The sequence below is a fragment of the Budorcas taxicolor genome, chromosome 5, assembly GCF_023091745.1.
Source record: "Budorcas taxicolor isolate Tak-1 chromosome 5, Takin1.1, whole genome shotgun sequence".
NCBI classification, from domain to species: Eukaryota; Metazoa; Chordata; class Mammalia; order Artiodactyla; family Bovidae; genus Budorcas; species Budorcas taxicolor.
Genome location: NC_068914.1, coordinates 93,053,773 through 93,073,734, shown reverse-complemented (window position 1 = coordinate 93,073,734; position 19,962 = coordinate 93,053,773). Strand labels below are relative to the sequence as shown.

Genomic DNA, 19,962 nt, shown 5'->3' with positions numbered 1-19,962 from the left:
GAACTACACAAAGGCTTTGGCATAGTCAATAAAGCAGTGGGTGTTTTTCTGGAACTCTCTTGCTTTTGCCATGATCCAGTGGATGTTGGCAATTAGATCTCTGGTTCCTCTGCCTTTTCTAAATATGGCTTGAAGATCTGGAAATTCACAGTTCACATACTATTGAAGCCTGGCTTGGAGATTTTTGAGCATTACTTTGCTAGCGTGTGAGATGAGTGCAGTTGTGGGGTAGTTTGAGCATTCTTTGGCATTGCCTTTCTTTGGGATTGGAATGAAAATGGACCTTTTCCAGTCCTGTGGCCACTGCTGAGATTTCCAAGTTTGCTGGCATATTGAGTGATGCACTTTTACAGCATCATCTTTTAGGATTTGAAGTAGCTCAAGTGGAATTCCATCACCTCCGCTAGCTTTGTTTGTAGGGATGCTTCCTAAAGCCCACTTGACTTTGCATTCCAGGATGTCTGGCTGTAGGTGAGTGATCACACCATCGTGATTATCTGTGTCGTGAAGATTTTTTTGTATAGTTCTTCTGTGTATTGTTGCCACCTCTTCTTAATATCTTCTGCTTCTGTTAGATCCATACCATTTCTGTCCTTTATTGTGCCCATCTTTGCATGAAATGTTCCCTTGGTGTCTCTCATTTTCTTGACGAGATCTCTAGTCTTTCCCATATTAATATTGTTGTATGGAATTGTCAAAATCTTGCATTGCTTGTGCTTTATCTAATCCTCATCAATGCAGTATAACCAGAAATATGATGTTTCTTTATCAAAGCTTTAATCTTCTCTAATTTAGAGTAAGTGAATATGAGTTCTGTTTGATTTTTTAGTTATATGCAAAGTGATTTCTGGTGTCTACTTACAGAAATTAAAACAGTAATTATTGGGAGGGAGGTTCAAAAGGGAGGGGATATATGTATACCTGTGGCTGATTCATATTGAGGTTGACAGAAAACAATAAAATTCTGTAAAGCAGTTATCCTTTAATAAAAAAATAAATTAAAGGGCAGAAATTGCCTGAAATTATCTTGTATAATTGCATAACTTTTTGAAGCAATACTAAACAAAATTTACTTTTTCTTATTTTTTAGTTCTTATTCACATGAGTGTATCTTTCATAATTAGTAATAGTTGAATGCTGTATTTTACTTTTTAAAGTATATAGCTATTTAGCTCTCATCATGATTATTTCTAATTTAATAATATCCAACAGAAGTGATCTCATATATAAATCATCTTTTAATTAATTGCTAACATTGACTACAAATTTTTTGGTATTTATAAATAATGCTGAAATTATCACACTTAAAAAAAATAGCCTATAGGTTATCTTTAGCATCTGAAAATCCTGGCAGTAGTTACACATAAGTAATGATGCCTAGCAAGATTAGTTTTGCTTCATAAAATTCTTTATTATACTTTCAAATTTGATATATTGAAATAACATTAGAAAGTAAACTGAACAAATGAGAACATTGTAATTTCCAATGCTGTTGAAGAATCTGTTGCTAAAATGCAATAGCTATTACATATAAATATTTTTAAAGAATTTTATAAAGTGACTTCTTGTTTCTACTTTTAGAAATTCATTTTTTTGCACTTCCAAAAGTATATAAAGACATACTTTTGAATAGAATACAAGTTCCCATGAGTGTGGAGAATTTTGGCTTTTTGCTTAGTGCTACAGTTCTAGGTCCTAGAATAGTACCTGGCACATAGTGGGCCCTCAGTTAATATTTTGAATGAAAGAATTTTAAAGGATGTTTATTACAGTATTATTTGTTATACTCAAATAATTGAAACAATTTCATGTTCATTAGTGAGAGGGTGATAGTGTAAAATAACCACACAATGGAATACTACCATGCTGGAAAAAATTGGAGTTGTGCCGTGAATATTTATACTGATATACATTGACAGCACCAGTTCATTCTGTGAAAAAAAGCAAGTAGAAAAAAGAGTGTGTATAATACAACACCACTTTCATTTTTAATATTTTGATTTAGAAAATATATAATCCACTTATGCATAGCACTTCTTAAACTTTCTGGTTTCAGGATGCTTTTGTAGTCCTAAAATTACTGATGATCCTAAATGGCATTTATTTGTAGAATATATATGTATGTATTTATTTATTTAGATATGTATTTGCCATATTAGAAATTAAAGCATTTTAAAATTTACTTATTCATTTAAAATAAGAATAATGACTTTATTACGTTAGCATAAATAGTGTGTTTTATGAAAAATACTATTTTCTGAAGTAAAAACATTTAGTTAGAAGTGGCGTCAGTGTACATTTTTGCAAATGTCCAGCTTAATAAAAGACAACTGAATTCTCATATCTGCTTCAGTATTCAATCCATTGTGATGCTGTTTTGGTTGAAGTACATCACGAAAATCTAGCCTCACACAGATAGGTAGTCAAAACAGGGAAAAGTATTTTAATTCTCAAGTCAGATAGATACTCTTCTTTAATACAGCATCAAAACTCTACAAGTAATAGTTTCTTAAAGATTAGTGTAGTATAGAATTTAAAACCATGGCAGTGAACTTTTCATACTCATACTTTTCATACTAAGGCCTTTTCATCTGTTTTGCAGTGAGAATGGATCTTTTACCTATGCAAGATTTTATAGCCTATGATTGGTCATTTTGAAACTATTGGGTCACTAGTTACTCAGATCTTCCAAATGTTGACACATTTTAATATGCTATACTCTAAAGTCACATTTGTGAATATCACAGCACAGTTTTATTTCAAAAGTTTTTTAAGCACTGTGAAATTGTTAAGCTCATAATAATGGATGTAAGTTATTTAAAATTCTGCTTTTCACTTCATTTGAAAGCTTTAATTTTATCGTGAATAACACAATCAGTTGTTTCTCTGAAACTGATGGGCATATTTCATTCCCTTGTTGAGAAAATGGCTATGAAACCAAGTCTAAGTAATTTGTCATTTTGTTCATCTACAAATAGTGTTCCATTAAAAACAAAAAATGACTAATTCACTCTTACCACGATACTTGAAAAGCAGTGTTTAAAAACAATCTAAGTTTATTTTTTAAATAAAAAATGAAAAAGCATAGCAAAATGTTAACAGTGGTTATCTTAGGGAGGTGGGGAAATGGTGACTTTTTTCTTTTATTTCTTTTCGTTTTTCTGTATTGAATAATATATTTTTATTATGTAGTTTAAAGTGTTTTTACATGTGGAGAAACCCCAAACAATAAAGGAAAAGACCCCCCCCCAAAAATAAATAAAGTGTTATATAAGGTATGTTATTTATAGGACAGCTTACACATAAAATCAAGTGAATGTGAATTATTAAGGTTATTTTCATTTTTCTTATTAGGATTTAGGTCCTGAATATGAAGATATATTTAACATCTCATTACAGTGGATTTTTGAAAATGGGAAAGATGTTGGAATAAGGTAAAAGATTTGGTTTCTACTTTGTCTGTTTTGTAGCCTAAGCGGTGGTTTTGACTCTCAATTCTCCCGTAATTGTTTTTGCATAGGTGTGTTGGTTATGGCGCTGAGGAAGAATTGACGGATATAGTTGATGTTCAGTTCTTACAATCCACAAGGCCACAGATGTCCTTCTGGTGTCGTTTTCGACGTGCTTTTGTTACTGTCACCCACAGGTTATTGTTGTTATGCTTAGGTAAGTTGTGAGAATGAGAAAGATACATTGTAGTCTAGATTTTTGTATCTGTATTTCATCAAATGCCAGGTTTGAGAATATACTTCTGTGATAGTTGTCATTATAAATCACATCCAGAAGTCTTCACTAAGATATAGGAATATTGAGGGGTTTTATGTCAGTTGGCTTACCCAGTGGCTCTGATGGTAAAGAAATCTGCTTGCAGTGCAGGAGACCCAGGTTTGATCCCTGGGTTGAAAAATCCCCTGGAAAAGGGAATGGCAACCCACTGCAGTATTCTTGTCTGGGAAATCCCGTAGACAGAGGAGCCTGGTGGCTACAATCCATTGGGTTGCAAGAAGTGGTACACAACTGAAGGGATTAACACACACACAATGTCAGTATCATTCTAAGGGCTTAGGAAACAGTGCTATGAGAAGTAGGAATCAGACTTGGTCATATGAATGTTACAGAAAAAGCAAATACAGTGCATAGATAGAAATCTACTTTAGGAAATAGAGCAGGAAGATACAAAAATTAGCTTATTTTTAAAATACTGGGTTAGAAATTAACTTTTTAAAAATTATTTTTCATTAAAAAAAATTATCCAAATTAAAATTTTCATTCAGACCTCCTAATTTTATGTGGCTATTATAAATATCTTCTGTTTTCTACCCAAGTCCTTTAAAAATAATTTAGTTTACTTAAAATTAAATGTTTACATTCTCATAAGACTCACTTTTCTAGTAGCTTAATGCTGCAAAGAAAAAGGTTTGTGAAGCATGTTACTTTGTATTTTTTAAAAAAATGGAATTTAAATAAATGTTCAATTGTCAACCTAAAGAAGAAATGTTTTTTTCTGGGAAGATTAAGTGACACACTGGGAAATGTTTAATAATTAAATTTTTATACTTAATTTTATTATGTAGCTAAATCAAACCACTGTCTTGAAGACTTATTCCACTATCCCATTATGGCAGTTAAAATAATCACTGTAGAAACTGTCAAAATGGCTTTTTTTCCCTTTACTTTGTTATACCAGATTTAACAGCTGACAATTGTTTCAGGTTGCAACAAATATTACTGAATGCCACTGAACACGATTTTAAAACACAATATATGTAAATATTACAGGTGTAGTGATGGTTTGTGTTGTTCTGCGTTACATGAAATATCGCTGGACAAAAGAGGAAGAGGAAACAAGGCAGATGTATGATATGGTGGTAAAGATTATAGGTACAGTATTTGTAAAAATCTAAACTATTTCTAGAATAGTCATCATGTGATAAATTACATGGTGTCCAGTAGTTGCTTTCTTTATAAATTTGTTTGATCTACTTTCAGATGTTTTACGAAGTCATAATGAAGCTTGCCAGGAAAATAAAGATTTACAGCCTTACATGCCTATTCCCCATGTGCGAGATTCTTTAATACAGCCTCATGACAGGTGTGTTCAAAGCATTATGAGTTGAAGTAAATCAGAATGTTACCTTCTGTGGTCATGAAAATTGCATTGAGAGTTATGACCCTTCTCAATAATAGCTGTTTTACTATACAGGTGTCTTTTTGTACTTTAAACTCTTTTCTAAGCTTTCATCTATTATCGGCCTGATTTTAAGTGGCATAATAGACAACTGGATTTCTAAGCATACTTTTCTTACTTCTTAAAAGTCTCTACCTTATTTCCTTCAATTACATCCTGATAAATAAACAGAGACAGACAGTAGCCAGTGATGTTTTACTAATGTTTTAAAATACTTTATTTCGTTGTTAATGAAGCTTTTTAAATAAAAGAATTCAACAACAACTTCTTGAAAATAAAAGATGATGTCACATCCTAAAGCAGCATTCTTACCTGTGTAAGATGTGTAGCAACACATCCGAATCATCAGTAGAGCTTTTGAGAGGGGAAAATACCAATGCGTTGTTCCACCTCTGGACATCCAAATATGGTAAATCTGAGGAGAGTTTCAGGCACCTTAATCTTTTTGGAAAAAACTGCATAAGCATTGATAAGAACAGCCCTAATTAAGAATAACAACTACTACTTCAGTTACTGATATTTGAAAAAGATTACAAAGATGATAGTAAATTTGTCATTTTCCTTCAAATGATAGGAAGAAAATGAAGAAAGTCTGGGATAGAGCTGTTGACTTCCTTGCTGCTAATGAGTCTAGAGTTCGCACAGAAACACGAAGAATAGGTGGTGCAGACTTTCTAGTTTGGCGGTGGATCCAGCCTTCTGCCTCCTGTGACAAAATATTAGTAATACCTTCTAAAGTGTGGCAAGGTCAAGGTATGTATGCTTAAACAACAAAAAAAATAGATAATTTTTTCAAATATAAAATTCTTATGTGTTTAAAATAGTACAGCTGAAAGATATATGATAGCAAAGCTCCCTTACAGCCCCATCCAATAGAAGGATCAGTGTTAGCTTCTTACTGTCCTCCCACTTTTCTGTGTGCTAATACAAATGACATGGTTTGTCCTCACAGTGATACAGTACTAGATACATTACTTTGATTTTTTTCTCTTTCACTTACTAAAAGCAACCTAGTATTAAAGATCTAACTGCATTCTTTTCCCCTGATATTTTTTGTGCAGATAATTTGTAATATATAATATATATATTTTACTTATATATACATATTTATATATGTACAAGTATATATTTATTTTATATTTAAAACATATGTAAGTGAAATCATAACTTTTTGACTTCTCTTTTTTTCTATTTTTGTTTGCCTTTTTCATTAAGAGTCTTTCACCAATGAGATACTTGCATATCTCATGCCAAGTCACTTTTGTGGGTTTCTTTCCATATTTTTCTTAATGTTTGTATAGTTGCAAAAATAGATATAAGTTTATAGGAGGATTTGGTGTTTGGTTGCCTTATGTACCCAAACCTCTACAAGTAGTAACTGTTAGCACATTTCAATTTTTTGTATGTTAATGGTTAATTGCAAAAAGAAATCTCATGGCTAGTTTAATTTGTATTTCAGAACTAGTAGTGAGTTGAGTTTCTTTTAATCTTGTTGGATAGAAAGCATATTTATCAATGCTTGCTATACTTAGACTATATGGGAAAGGTAGGTTAATTGTTTTGAAATTGAAATAAAATCCAATCTCTCCCTTTTTTCTCTAATTGAGTTTCACTTTCAAAGACCTTGAGTAATAGGATCTATAATCGTGGCATAAAAATGAAGCTTTGTTGCCAAGATGACACTAATTAACTCTTTGCTTTAAAGGGTACATGCTGGGGAATTCCCTAGTGGCCTGATGGTTAGCATTTCAGGCTTTCACTGCCATGGTCCAGGATCAGTCCCTGGTCAGTGAAGTGAGATATCCCACAACTGAGTGTTGTGGCTAAATAACAAAATGGTGCGTGTCTGAAAAGTTGGTATAATAGTTACAGTAGTCTTTTGAGTTCACTGCCACTGCAGGCTATTGTCATTTAATGGTACTTTCCCCAAGTAACTGTTAAATAATCAACCTTACTGAATTTTCAGTTCAGTTTCTAAATAGTACTTAAGTAAGAAACGGATGATAATATTAGTATGTCTAAAGGTATTTTAAAGCACCAGTTAAAAATTAAACACTATCTACTGGGAAGCACAAGAATTATCTATGCTTCTGACAAATGTCATGTTTGGAATAAATAGCATTCACTTGAAGGACCCAAAGGTAGCTCCTGAGGTATTTAAAATGTATCATTCAGTAGCTACTGTTTCTTTACATTAGAGTAAAGAAGCCATGGGAATTAGAGTTTAGTTAGATCAATCAGTTTGCTCTTTTGGACTACTTTCTGACTAGAATTGGCCAGGGATAGTTTCTTCCAGGTCTTTTATTTTCTGGAGTCTTGGGTGTAGGCTAAAATAAGGTGATATGAATGTTTCTGTTTTCTCTGGTTGGACCCCTGCTAACCTAAGTCATTATTAGAATTTCAAGAAAGTCAGACTGTCTACAGCTAAAAGGTCATCTAAGAACAGAATCTATGTACTGCTAGAGAAGTTTGGAAGGTACTAGAGGTTCACAGACCTTCTTGATGTGAGATTTGGCAAAGATTTTTCATATCTAGTGACTATACCTCCATCATACTCCAGATGTTTCTTATTACTGACACTTCTGAAATCTTTAATTGATACACTCTGGTTTTTGTCATGAACTCATCCTTTCAACCTTCTACTCCATGTATTTGGGAACTCCAGAATCTCTGATTCTTCAATGTACATTCTTTCTCCAGTTCTTTAGCCTTTCTCCTATCTTTACTTCTTTTCCTGTCCATCTTAGTTTCCTTGGTCCATCTTTTCAGTCACTCTTTTGCTAGTACCCTTCTGTCATCACCTGTCCTTAATCTTACCCTGGTAAATTCCAACCAAGGATGGAACTGTTTATCTCTGCTTGCCTATATGCTAATGACTGAGCATAGCAAGGAAGGTCAGAACCACTTGGCACACTGGCACCTTTATAAATAATTAACTGCAAGTAGGTTGTCAGTACTACTTGCCTTTCTTGTTCTTACCATTTTTTGCTAGTCACTTCAGTTTCCTATTCTACTCAATAGCAGTTTTAGATCTTGTCCCCTCTTTTCAAACTTTTGCTCTTCTCTGTCTTCTGATTCTCAGTTGATGACTCAAATAGAAGCAATCAGATTGTACCTGCCTCAAATTTCCACCACCAAATCCATAGAATTACCAGAATTTGTTCTATCCTGGTAGCTCAGATGGTTAAGAATTTGTCTGCAGTGTGGGAGACCTGGGTTTGATCCTTGGGTTGAGAAGATTCCCTGGAGAAGGAACCGGCAGCCCACTCCAGTACTCTTTCCTGGAGAATTCCACGGACAAAGGAGTCCATGGTGTTGCAAAGAGTCAGGCATGACTGAGCAACTAACGCACATACATGCTCATCCTTACCTCCTGTTGCAATCAAGGAGCTCTCTCACTTAACAAGGACCCAGCCCTTCTCTTTAGAGGATCCCTCTGGATCTCATTCCCTCTAGTCTTCTCAAATATCTTCCCTTACTGTGTTTTAAATTCCTGTCTCTCCTGGATCTCTTCATTAGCACTTAAACATATTATAGTCTCATCTTTAAAACACATTGTTGCACTATACATTGTCCTGTAGCTGTCATCCTGTGTCTCTACCTGCATATAGCCAAATAGCATTAAACAGTTTACTCACTGTCTTTACTTTATTCTTTAGCTGACTTCAATCTGTTATCCATCCCCATCATTTCAAGGAAATAGCTCTCAGACTTCGATGTTGCTAATTTCAATGGACATTTTTCTTTCTTGTCCTTATTTTACTGAGCAATATTCACAATTGAACCTGCCTTGGTACTTTCTTGTTTTGTGGTTGCCACTTTCTTCTGATTTTCATCCTACTTCTTAGCATTTCTTAATTCTTCTTTTCCAGATTTTCCTGGACCTCTAAGTATTGAGGTTTTTCCAGGCCGTCTTTTATCTTCTCCTGGTCTTCTCAAATGATCCTATGCTGCAATTTCATTTGCTATATATATGTTGATAACTTTCAATTTTATATCATGCACTAAGTCTTCTGTTTTGACTTTCAGATTTTTATACCCAGCTGTGTACTTGTCTTCTGTACTAAGAAGTGCCAGACTTTCAACACATGCACGAACATAATGTCATCTTTCTCCAGACTGACCTCTCCTCCAGTGTCCTGTTTAATTAATGATACCGTCCCCTCTTCAGTCGCTTCTGTCAAAAACCAGGGAGTCATCCTTAATCTCTCCCTTAGTCTCTACATTAAACAAGTCATTAAACAAGTCATGTCAAATCTATTCCATAATGTCCTGATTCTGTCCACTTATTTCCATCTTCATCATTGACCTCTCTTATCCACATTACTATCATCTCCCTCTTGGACAACATAATAACCTCTAACTGGTCTCCTTGCATTCACTTCTTACTTCCATCTATTTTCCACATAACAGTCTATGTAAAAATTTTAAGAGATCCCATCTTACTGTTCCTGTCCTTAGAACATTTGAGTGGATTCCCATTGCTCTTATGGTAATATCCAAGTACTTTAATGCAGCTTACATAGTCCTCCATAATCCAGCATCTTCAGGGTTATCTTTCTGTTGTTCCATCTCTAGTCACAGTGACTGTCTTTTAGTTATTTGAATATATCAAGTTCCTTCTTGCCTTGGGCTTTGTATAAGCTGTCACCTTTGCTTTAGATGTCCTTTACACCTCTCTTTATTCTGCCTATGTTTATTTATTCTTTAGATTTCAGCATAAATGTTTTCTTTTTTAATTGAAAGATAATTACTTTACAGAGTTTTGTGGTTTTCTGTCATACATCAACAAGTATCAACCATAGGTACACCCTCCTTAGTGTTATCTGATATTCACAAATGGGCTTAAGTACATACATTGACAGCTTTCTATACCCTTCTTTCTTAGAATTTGCCACAGTTATAATTTCTTTGGTGATACTGTTTTTCATCTGTCTCCCCTACTGTAAAGTGTGAGATCAGTGACTCTGTGTCTGTCTTGTGACTGTGTCTGTCTTTTTCACCTTGATCCAAGGATCTAGCTCATAGTAAAAGCATGCAGTGAATATTTTTTGAACAAACTGACTGAATACCTTTCAATAAAATGGAACAGTGGAAAATAGTAAAACTAATTTGTTTTTTTATAGCATTTCATTTAGATAGAAGAAATTCACCACCAAATAGTTTGACGCCATGTCTGAAGATTCGAAATATGTTTGATCCAGTTATGTAAGTATTATGACAAAAGGTACATGCAATTTTTTAAATATCTGGATGAAAAATACATGATAGTCTTATAATGCTGTGTCTATAATTGAAAAATCTCTTTTACTTCTGAATCTTAACTACCAAAATTTGAAACAAAGTTTTCCGAAAAGACACAGGTGTATAATGATTTGAAAAACTTTTTAAAATCTTTGTATTTACGGTGAATCTATAGAAGACAGATGGCTTGAATCAGATTAATGACAAATATGATGATAAATAACAGTATCCTTTATTAAATGTATGTCATGTTTGCCACCACTCTTTGCCTCTGTAGGCAATATAAATAAAAATATCTGCTGTCTTAAAATTTCCAAACCCTTATTATAAAAAGTTTTCTACGAAAGATGTACATACCCTCCTTTCTATAAGATTTGTCTACCTGTCATTGCAATATTTGAGGAACTTTTATGTCCATTTACCATTGAGAAACTTTTCTATATAATTACAGTGACACATGCATTCCAGAAAATAGTCTAGTCAAAAGTTATTTCTTTAAAATCCATAATATTTTACATATAAGCTGTAATAATCTTTTGAATTTGCTTCCTAGAGGTGACTGCTTATCTGTCCAATAATAGGACAAATCAAATTCTGTTTGTTTTTTTTTTTAAAAAAAAAGCTGATAGTGGAAATTGTATTATATATAAAATATGTATAATTCCCATCTGATAACTCATTTATTTCAAGAAATAGTTAATATGATAGACTAAAGAACAGCGAAATTGTTAATGTGACAAACCACTGTCAGCATACACACACACACGCACCCCCTTCGTTTTGCAGAGGTAGAAATGACAGTGTGGTGATCCCTCTACTGGGAGTCTCACCCCATACCTTAGAGATTAGGAAGTCTGTGCCAGCCCAGTACTTTATTACCCGAGATGAAGATTTATGATTTGAAGTGGAATGGCCTTTTCCTCTGCCCCACCATCTGTATCTCACAAGAAAGACAAATGTGTGTTACTATAACAGAACCTCTTTCATAATAGTAAAGTGACTTATTTTTGCAAAATGTTTGTCCTGTATAAAGTTTCTAATATTTTGGGAAAAAACAGCTCAGAATATAATATTTACTAAGAATTTTCCTTAAGTTAGGAATTTGAAAATGTCATTAAAAAATAATCCTTAACTTTTATAAGTTTACCACAACTCATTGAAGTGTTTGTTAACACTTGTTTAGATAGAAAAGAGAAATGACTGTAAGTGCAAAGGATTTTAAACATAAAATTGAAAACATATTTATTTTGCTATGGTAGGCTGATCCTTCAGTGCCTCAGCTTGTACATTCTTACACCAGAAAGTGAGAACATAGCTGGCACTTCTGAATGCCAACATTTTTAAAATCTACCTACTGCTAGTAACAAGCATTTATATACTATTAGTTTTTTACAATATATGGTTTTTAAGCTATCCTAATTCTAGTTAGGTATATGGTGATGCTAGTGGTAAAGAACCCACCTGCCAATGCAGGAGACATAAGAGACACAGGTTCAATCCCTGGGTCAGAAAGATCCCTTGGAGGAGGGCATGGCAACCCACTCCAGTATTCTTGCCTGGAGAATCCCATGGACAGAGGAGCCTGCCAGGCTACGGTCCATGGGGTTGCAGAGTCAGACACAACTGAAGCAACTTAGTATGCACTCATTGAAGAGACAGAAAACTTCTTTCTGAGTAGGAATGTGGCTGTTGATTTTTGTTTTCATTAATTTTTTAGGGAAATAGGGGATCAGTGGCATTTGGCAATTCAAGAAGCAATTTTAGAAAAATGCAGTGATAACGATGGCATTGTTCACATTGCAGTAGACAAGAACTCTCGTGAGGTAAAGTAGCTTTCACTATTGAATTCTTCATGTTGAATTGTTGCTATTAAACTAAGACTCTTTCTTTCTTCCTTTTTGTTTTCTTTTTAAAATATTACAGGGTTGTGTATATGTTAAATGTCTGTCTCCAGAATATGCTGGGAAAGCTTTTAAGGCATTGCATGGCTCTTGGTTTGATGGTAAGAAACTTGAATACTACAAACATTTTGAAAAGATAAATTATGGCTTACTGTTAAATTCTACCAGATTTTAAATGAAAGAATCTTAGGTTATCATTTATAGAGTAATAATTTTAGATTTTTTGTGTGTGTTCATTTGTCTTTTACCACAGTTTGATTTCTATTAATATTAAGCACATTCACACAGATCTAAAATGTTATTTTTATCTTACAACAGGGAAATTGGTTACAGTAAAATATTTACGACTAGATAGATATCACCATCGCTTTCCCCAGGCTCTTACTTGCAACACTCCCTTGAAGCCATCAAATAAACACATGAACTCTATGTCTCATCTTCGTCTTCGGACTGGCCTAGCCAATGCTCAAGGAGGTTCCTGAAAAGACTTTCTTCCACTCCTAAGACTGTTCTTTACAGTAGGAAAATTCCTGTTTGGCTTCCTGTCTCCCTTTTTAAATGCTTTTTGTATGTAATATTTTTATTGAATACAGCTCTATTTGAACGTTCCAGAAATCTTAAGGTTCCAAAGGGACTTAGCAGTGAGGCAGCAATGCTGAGTAGATAGAGTAATTGTTTTGTTCAGTTTTTGGAGTTCAGTTAAGCCAATGCACTTAAAAGTTTTGCATGAGGAACATTGACCTTATTAAGCATTTTCAGATGTGATGGTTGTATTTTTGCACCAAGAAGTGTTTGAATAACCACACAAAAGCATGGGGAAAAGGCTTCTTGTTTTTCCATAATTTCCTGTAAACTGATATTGTGAATTTTTGTATACAGTCACCTAAATAGTTCCTTACAGGCTAATGTGGTAAAACTATTAATTTCCCAATTTAACCTTAGGTTTCTATTGCTTGTAAGAGATTCATTTGCTACAGCTGGAATATGGGAAAATCAATTCGGGTTTAGTGGTTACATAAACGTGTAAGTGGATGTACATGTACTTAAACTGGCTTTTGTATATATGTATAAATGCTGGTGATGGCCAAAGTAGTCTGTTTTGTGAGGATGTCTGCATTAAAGCAGTAAAATAAGCTTCCTATTTTATTCATAATCTAATGTGTGTATATATATGTATGTGTATATATGTGTGTATGTATATATATATGTGTGTATGTGTATATGTGTATATATACACACACATATATACATATGGCTGTACTATCATACAGATCAAACAGCCAAACACCTGGAAGTATTAGATACAAGCTTAAAATAACTTTTATAGGTTTTATATAAAAATGTCTGAGTATGATTTTGTGTGAAAGTTCCAATATCAGTTGTAACAGATTCAAATTTATGTGAGCAATAAAAAAGCAATTGGCAGATATTGGGAAAATATTTTGTGAAAAGCTGTATTTATTATAAATACTAGGGCTATGACATAGTACCGCTGGGATTAAATCATTTTCCCAATCTATTTATAATTTAATGAAATGTTAGCTTCCCTGTTGTATGTCAAGTTTAAAACAGGGCACATTGTCGCAGCAAAATGTGTATTTGAAAAATTCCGTTCGCAATTTTGGGTTATGAAAGTTCGCAGTATATTAAATGCACGAGTGATGGTCACTTTGTGCCTGGGTATTTACTTTGTTTCAGTAAAGTTACTTTATTATGGTTTATGATTTCAGATTAAAATAGTTAACGGAGTAAAGTTTACTTGTAATGTAGCAATTGGCTTTTTAAAAATAACCTGTTGATATATCATTGTCAGTCCAAATGAATATGTGAAAAAGCTGAAATTGTACCAATTTTGATTTTGTTTAAAGCTCAGTTTCCTTTTATTTAAAATTGTATATGTGTTAGGTTTGCAGCATGAACTTGCACAGTTAATGCACGTTTCCTGGTTAAGTAAACATGATGCACACTGTTCTGTAACAGAAAACCTTATTGTGCCTTACCTATGTGCTTTTGTGGGCACCATGTTTATGAAGAATAAAAAATGATTTGTTATCTGAAGAGAATAAATTTTACATTCTCAGTTTATGTCTCAGATGCTAACATGTGAAAATATAAATATATATATAATATATATAATAACCAATCTTTCTGTATTTTATGTGCATCACAGTGATTTATCTGAGCTTAGTGACCCCATCTTGTGACCTGTTACAAGAGTGAACGTAAAAAAATAGTTGTGGCATTTTAAGAGGTCGCCTTTTGATGCATATGCATCTTTTTCTTGCTTCTAAAACATATTCCATGTAAGCATTGTACACTTACTATTGTAATATATACTATTATGCAGCTTATTTTACCTGAAACTGTTAAGCCGACCAAGATCCCTCCCTGCAAGACAGATGGGAATGTGTATAATAACTAGATATTTGAGAAGTTCTGAAGTTTGATGTAATCTGTTACTTGTCCTGTTTAAAAAAAGGAAAAAAATTCTAATTAAAAATTTATTAGGTTTTTTTTTAATGTGTCTTTGCTTTAAAAAAAAAAACTTTTAAAGTGCTCTGTGTCTTTATTTTATTATATTTTTTTAACCAGTGAAAGTAGATCCCTGTATTTTTAAACATTTTGGGTATTTGTAAATATACATATGCTATAAAAGTAGATGAAAGTTAATTTTAACTTTCACCCATAAAGTTAATTTTCTTTATAAGAATGTCTTTGTCTAACTGTCAAAGTGTTTGGCTCAAAGTGGGGCAAGAATATAGGTCAGATAGCATTGCTTAGTTTAGCTAAACATTTTTTCATAGCAAGACTTGCTCAAAAAAGGAAGCCATTCTTTCACACATTCTGGCTCAAATGCCTTATAAACAAACAGTCTGTGGTCTTGCTACTTTGAGTAGCATTGGTTTAGATTTTTAGATGGTTTAATCAAGTAAAAAGAAGACTTGACTTAGTTGGTAGGATTTTATTGATTGCTAACAAATGTCAGGCATTGTTATTTGTTAGGAGTGCAAAGATGAAAAAGACATGACACAATCGTCAAGATGGTCACAATCTAGAGAAAGAATATAGACAGCTTACTTAAAAGGTACTGTTGAAAATATAGTGAGTGAAGAAAGCAGAACAACTTCTGGGAGTATAGAGAGGTACCTTATGTATCTTGGTAGTTGGAAAAGATACCAGGACAGATGAAGTATTAATAACATTAGACACTTTTGAATTAGTATAGATACAGTGATATGTCTCTTTTCTCCTGAGCTCTCAGGGAAGCTTCTGTTCTTGTGATGAGCTCATAAAAATTAATGTGTGGAACCTGAGTTACTACAAAATCCATTTTCATGCTCATTAGTGTGCAGATTCTTGAATATCCTGTGAATATTGAAGCCTCTTATTGAACTTTGTTATATTTTGTGTGCTATTCGCTGTTTGGATGACAAGTTGTAATTTCCAAGTGAACAATGTCTTGAAGTATCATATGCCCAGAACATTTCCTTTAATCATATTGACCTTACAATTTTCATTCCTTGCTCCTGGTGACATTACATTACTATAGGTCACCTACATGGTGGCTTCACCCTTTTTCCCTAGACTTATCTCATCAAGTCACTTCTTCAGATGACTCAACAAAGAATGTAAATCAAGCAGACTTTTGGCAGCCACTCTTGAAAAGGGTGTTCAAGAACAGGTATTTAATTGAAAATTAGAAACCATTAGTTGTGGTCTAAAGAAACTGCCCATAATGCTGATTGTGCTGGTCTAGTGAGCATGACTAGCTACTCCCTTTAAGTCTCATTGGAGAAACTTTATGACTAGAAATACATCCTGACTGTAGATTTCTATACCTAAGAATCTCTGCTTGGGGCAGCAGGATAGATGCATTTTGTTGATTCTTAGACTTTAAAACCAGTAGAACCTGAGTACTTTAGATTTACTGTTTTTTGCATGGGTGGACATTGGAGACCTGCACATGCTCCTTAAAGTTGGAAAGAAGGCCGTCTAGGTATAGAAAGATCCATATGGTGAAAGCTATGGTTTTTCCAGTAGTCAAGTATTGATGTGAGAATTGGATCATAAAGAAAGCTGAGTGCTAAAGAATTGATGTTTTTGAATTGTGTTGTTGGAGAAGACTCTTAAGAGTCCCTTGGACTGCAAGAAGATCAGTCAATCCTAAAGGAAATCAGCCCTGAATATTCAACAACAATGCAGCAACTTTATTATACATCATTATACAACAGACAAATTCAAAATCTGTTTGGCTTAGGAATTTTACTAAAAAGATAGCTGGCCCAGAGATAAGCAAGCAGCAACTGAAAGAGGCAAAAATTGTTCATTTTTTAAATTATAGTTGATTTACGTCATTGTGTTTCAGGTGTACAGCAAAATGATTCAGTTATACAAACCAGTCAATCCTAAAGGAAATAATTCCTGAATATTCATTGGAAGGACTGATGCTGAAGCTGAAGCTCCAGTACTTTGGCTCCCTGATACAAAGAGTCAACTCATTGGAAAAGACCCTGGGAAAGATCGAAGGCAGGAGGAGATGGGGGCAACAGAGGATAAAATGGTTGGATGGCAACACTGACTCAATGGACATGAATTTGAACCAACTCTGGGAGATGGTGAAGGACAGGGAAGCCTGGCGTGCTGCATTCCATGGGCTCGCAGAGTTGGACACACTGAGCGACTGAACAAGGCATAGAGAACACATGAGAAAGAAAGATGAGGAGAAACAACCTAGTGCATGTATAAACTACACACAGTTTCTCATGGTTCAATTACTGAGTACAAGACAATATAGAGACATGAAAGGTAGGTGATGATCAGCTCATGGAACACGTAGGTTATATTCTGAATTTGGATGAAGGTTGTTAAAGGGAGATCAGCTGAGGATTTGTTGGGCTGAAAAATGGAGAAAGGATTTGAAAAATATGCAAGAGATAAAATGGGAAGGACTTAATTAATTGGATATTGAGGGAGAAATTGGTGTCCAATTTTCTAATATAGGAATTCTAATCCAATATTTGGAGAATAGGTGATAAGTGAGAAATTGGATGGGAAAGATGATTAATTGAATTTTGGGGTATGTTGAGATTGGGATGCCTATGGAATATCCAGGTGGATATGCCTAGTAGGTGATTAGATTTTCAGTTCTGAGGTATTCTGAGAAAAATCTGAGCTGGAGATAGATACAATTTGGGAGTTTAAACCACAGAGGTGAATTAGATGACTGAGAGAGAGGGAGTCCCTATAGAGACAGAAATTTCATTTAATCTGAATTCTGCCATATATAGCTATTTGACTCTTCTGTGGAAATTTGGGTTGGGGTGAGATATTAAAATTCTGAAACAAGAGGGTAGAATTTGAAAAGGTCTTTGAATGGGGTGGTGTTGAAAGAGAATTTGGTATGACTCACATTTCTAGCTTGGGCAACAGGTTAGATGCTGTTGACATTCCCTAATTTTGGATGGGGATGGGGGGTGGGGAGCCAGATGGTAGTCAGGATACTAGATAAGACTTTCCAGAATTGCAAGAGTTAGGCTAAATAGTCCTTCTGACTTTTATTTTTCTAGTGTAGGGCACTGTTGGAGGAAAGGTGATAGGGACAATCTAACTTCCACAAGGTTCTAGCATTGCCTATGATTGTCTAAGATTGATTGAAAATTTTCCTGATTGTAGAAAATGAGATGTTGAGTATATCTGTAAACCTATGACTATTGAAAGAAGGAATAAATACAAAAGTTGGTTTTTAAATAGGATTGTTTGTAAATGGTTTGCCATTTACATGACCAGGAACTAGTTTGTTGCTGTATATTATACCCTTATAAAGCCTTTGTAAGCTAGTCAGGTTTTACAGGCCTGAAAACCATTTTTTTCCCTTGGTGACTTCATTTCTCCTTTGATTTATTGAGTTAAATAAAAAAATGTAACTTTAAAGGGCAGTTTTAGTTTAATAGTTCCAAGTGCTACAATACTTCCTTTTACTTAAAAAAAATTAATGTGGATATTTTGAGATTTCAGTGACTTTATTTACTACTGAGTAATAGCTAAAGCTCAAGTTGGCCTGTCTTTCTCTAGACCAGTGCTGTATAATACTTAGTATAATGTCAACCATGTATAATTTTAAAATTTCTGATGGCCACATTGTAGAAAGTAAAAAAACAGGTGAGATTAATCTTAATACATTTTATTTAACCTTATATATCCAGGATATTATTATCTCAATATGTAATAAAAGATTAATAATTTTTTACATGCTTTGGCATCTAGAATATAGATTACGTTTACAGCTAGGGTGACCCTGTGTTGTATAACTTACAGTACTAAAACTTGTACAGATGGTCACCTTGTTTATAGCCCATCTTTCAGATGCTACATTTTCACTGAAAATGTTTGATCTATATTTAGGTTTCATAAAATCTGCAGTTTGAAAAGTTTATTCATATACCCAGTTTCTTCCAAATAGACTTTAAAATGTTCCTATAACTAAATCAGGTATCAGTTGTTAAATTTACATTAGTTGCGTAGTTGCATAGTGAAGTCGCTCAGTCGTGTCCGACCCTTTGCGACCCCATGGACTGTAGCCTACCAGGCTCCTCCCTTCAGTTCTTCAGTTGTCCCAGCCACATTCTAAGTGCTCAGTAGCTACATGTAGCCAGTGGTTACCACATTGACAGTGCCAGTTTAGACAACCTGTACGTTTCTAGCTAAATCCTAGTACTCACCCAGCCACTGTGCTACAACTAAACTGCACTGGTTGCGCTTCCCCTTCATACTTAACTTTTGCTTGATTCTGACTTTACTGGCATTGTTGCTATTCTTTTTGCCTGAAACATGCTTCGTTTCCTTCTTTTATATACCCAAATGTTGCTCCTCTTCTAGGAAGTGTTACTGTTTGCCCTTGGGCTGGAACTAATTTCTATCCTGTGCATTCCTGAAGTATTTGATTTCACTTGTCTTATGATTTTGGCAGTTTCTGTCTTGTGTTCTAATATTCATTAATCTGTACTAGTTTGGATTCTGTCCTTATTACCCCTCTGAAATCACTCTTTAGGGATCACCACAAACTTCCTTTTGCCAAATTCTAGAGTAATTTCTATGTCCTCATCTTTCTTGAACTCAGCACCAACTAATACAGCTGATCATTACCTCCCATTTTACTTAAAAATTTTCATTATGAAGTAATTCACACATACTAGAATACATATGAAGGCTTCCCTGGTGGCTCAGACAGTAAAGAATCTGCCTGCAATGCAGGAGATGTGGATTCGATCCCTGGGTTGGGAAGGTCCCCTGGAGAAGGAAATGGCTACCCACTCTAGTATTCTTGCCTGGGAAATCCTCATGGACAGAGGAGCCTGGCAAGCTACAGGCTCCAAGCGACTTAACACTTTGACTTTCACTTAGGAAGTGTATATTTTACTTACATTTTGAAGTACAACATCATTTAAAAAATAGAACATTAACTTTGAAGTGCCTCAGTGTCTTTAGGAGAAGGCAATGGCAACCCACTCCAGTACTCTTGCCTGGAAAATCCCATAGACGGAGGAGCCTGGTAGGCTGCAGTGCATGGGGTCGCGAAGAGTTGGACACGACTGAAGCGACTTAGTAGCAGCAGGAGCACCAGCAGTGTCT

The 19,962-nt window shown here is 34.4% G+C and overlaps 1 protein-coding gene across 1 annotated transcript in view; it reads left to right on the top strand.

Moving 5' to 3' along the window:
• The window catches only part of LEMD3 (LEM domain containing 3), a 71,143-nt gene extending 56,431 nt beyond the window's left edge, over positions 1 to 14,712 (top strand). The window contains exons 5-13 of the mRNA XM_052640260.1: positions 3,355 to 3,434; positions 3,521 to 3,666; positions 4,780 to 4,881; positions 4,990 to 5,092; positions 5,763 to 5,941; positions 10,315 to 10,396; positions 12,150 to 12,255; positions 12,356 to 12,434; positions 12,652 to 14,712. Coding sequence (XP_052496220.1) covers positions 3,355 to 3,434; positions 3,521 to 3,666; positions 4,780 to 4,881; positions 4,990 to 5,092; positions 5,763 to 5,941; positions 10,315 to 10,396; positions 12,150 to 12,255; positions 12,356 to 12,434; positions 12,652 to 12,815 — 1,041 coding nt within the window. The 3' untranslated portion in view covers positions 12,816 to 14,712. The remainder of the gene's footprint in view (positions 1 to 3,354; positions 3,435 to 3,520; positions 3,667 to 4,779; positions 4,882 to 4,989; positions 5,093 to 5,762; positions 5,942 to 10,314; positions 10,397 to 12,149; positions 12,256 to 12,355; positions 12,435 to 12,651) is intronic.
• The last annotated feature ends 5,250 nt before the right edge of the window (positions 14,713 to 19,962 follow it).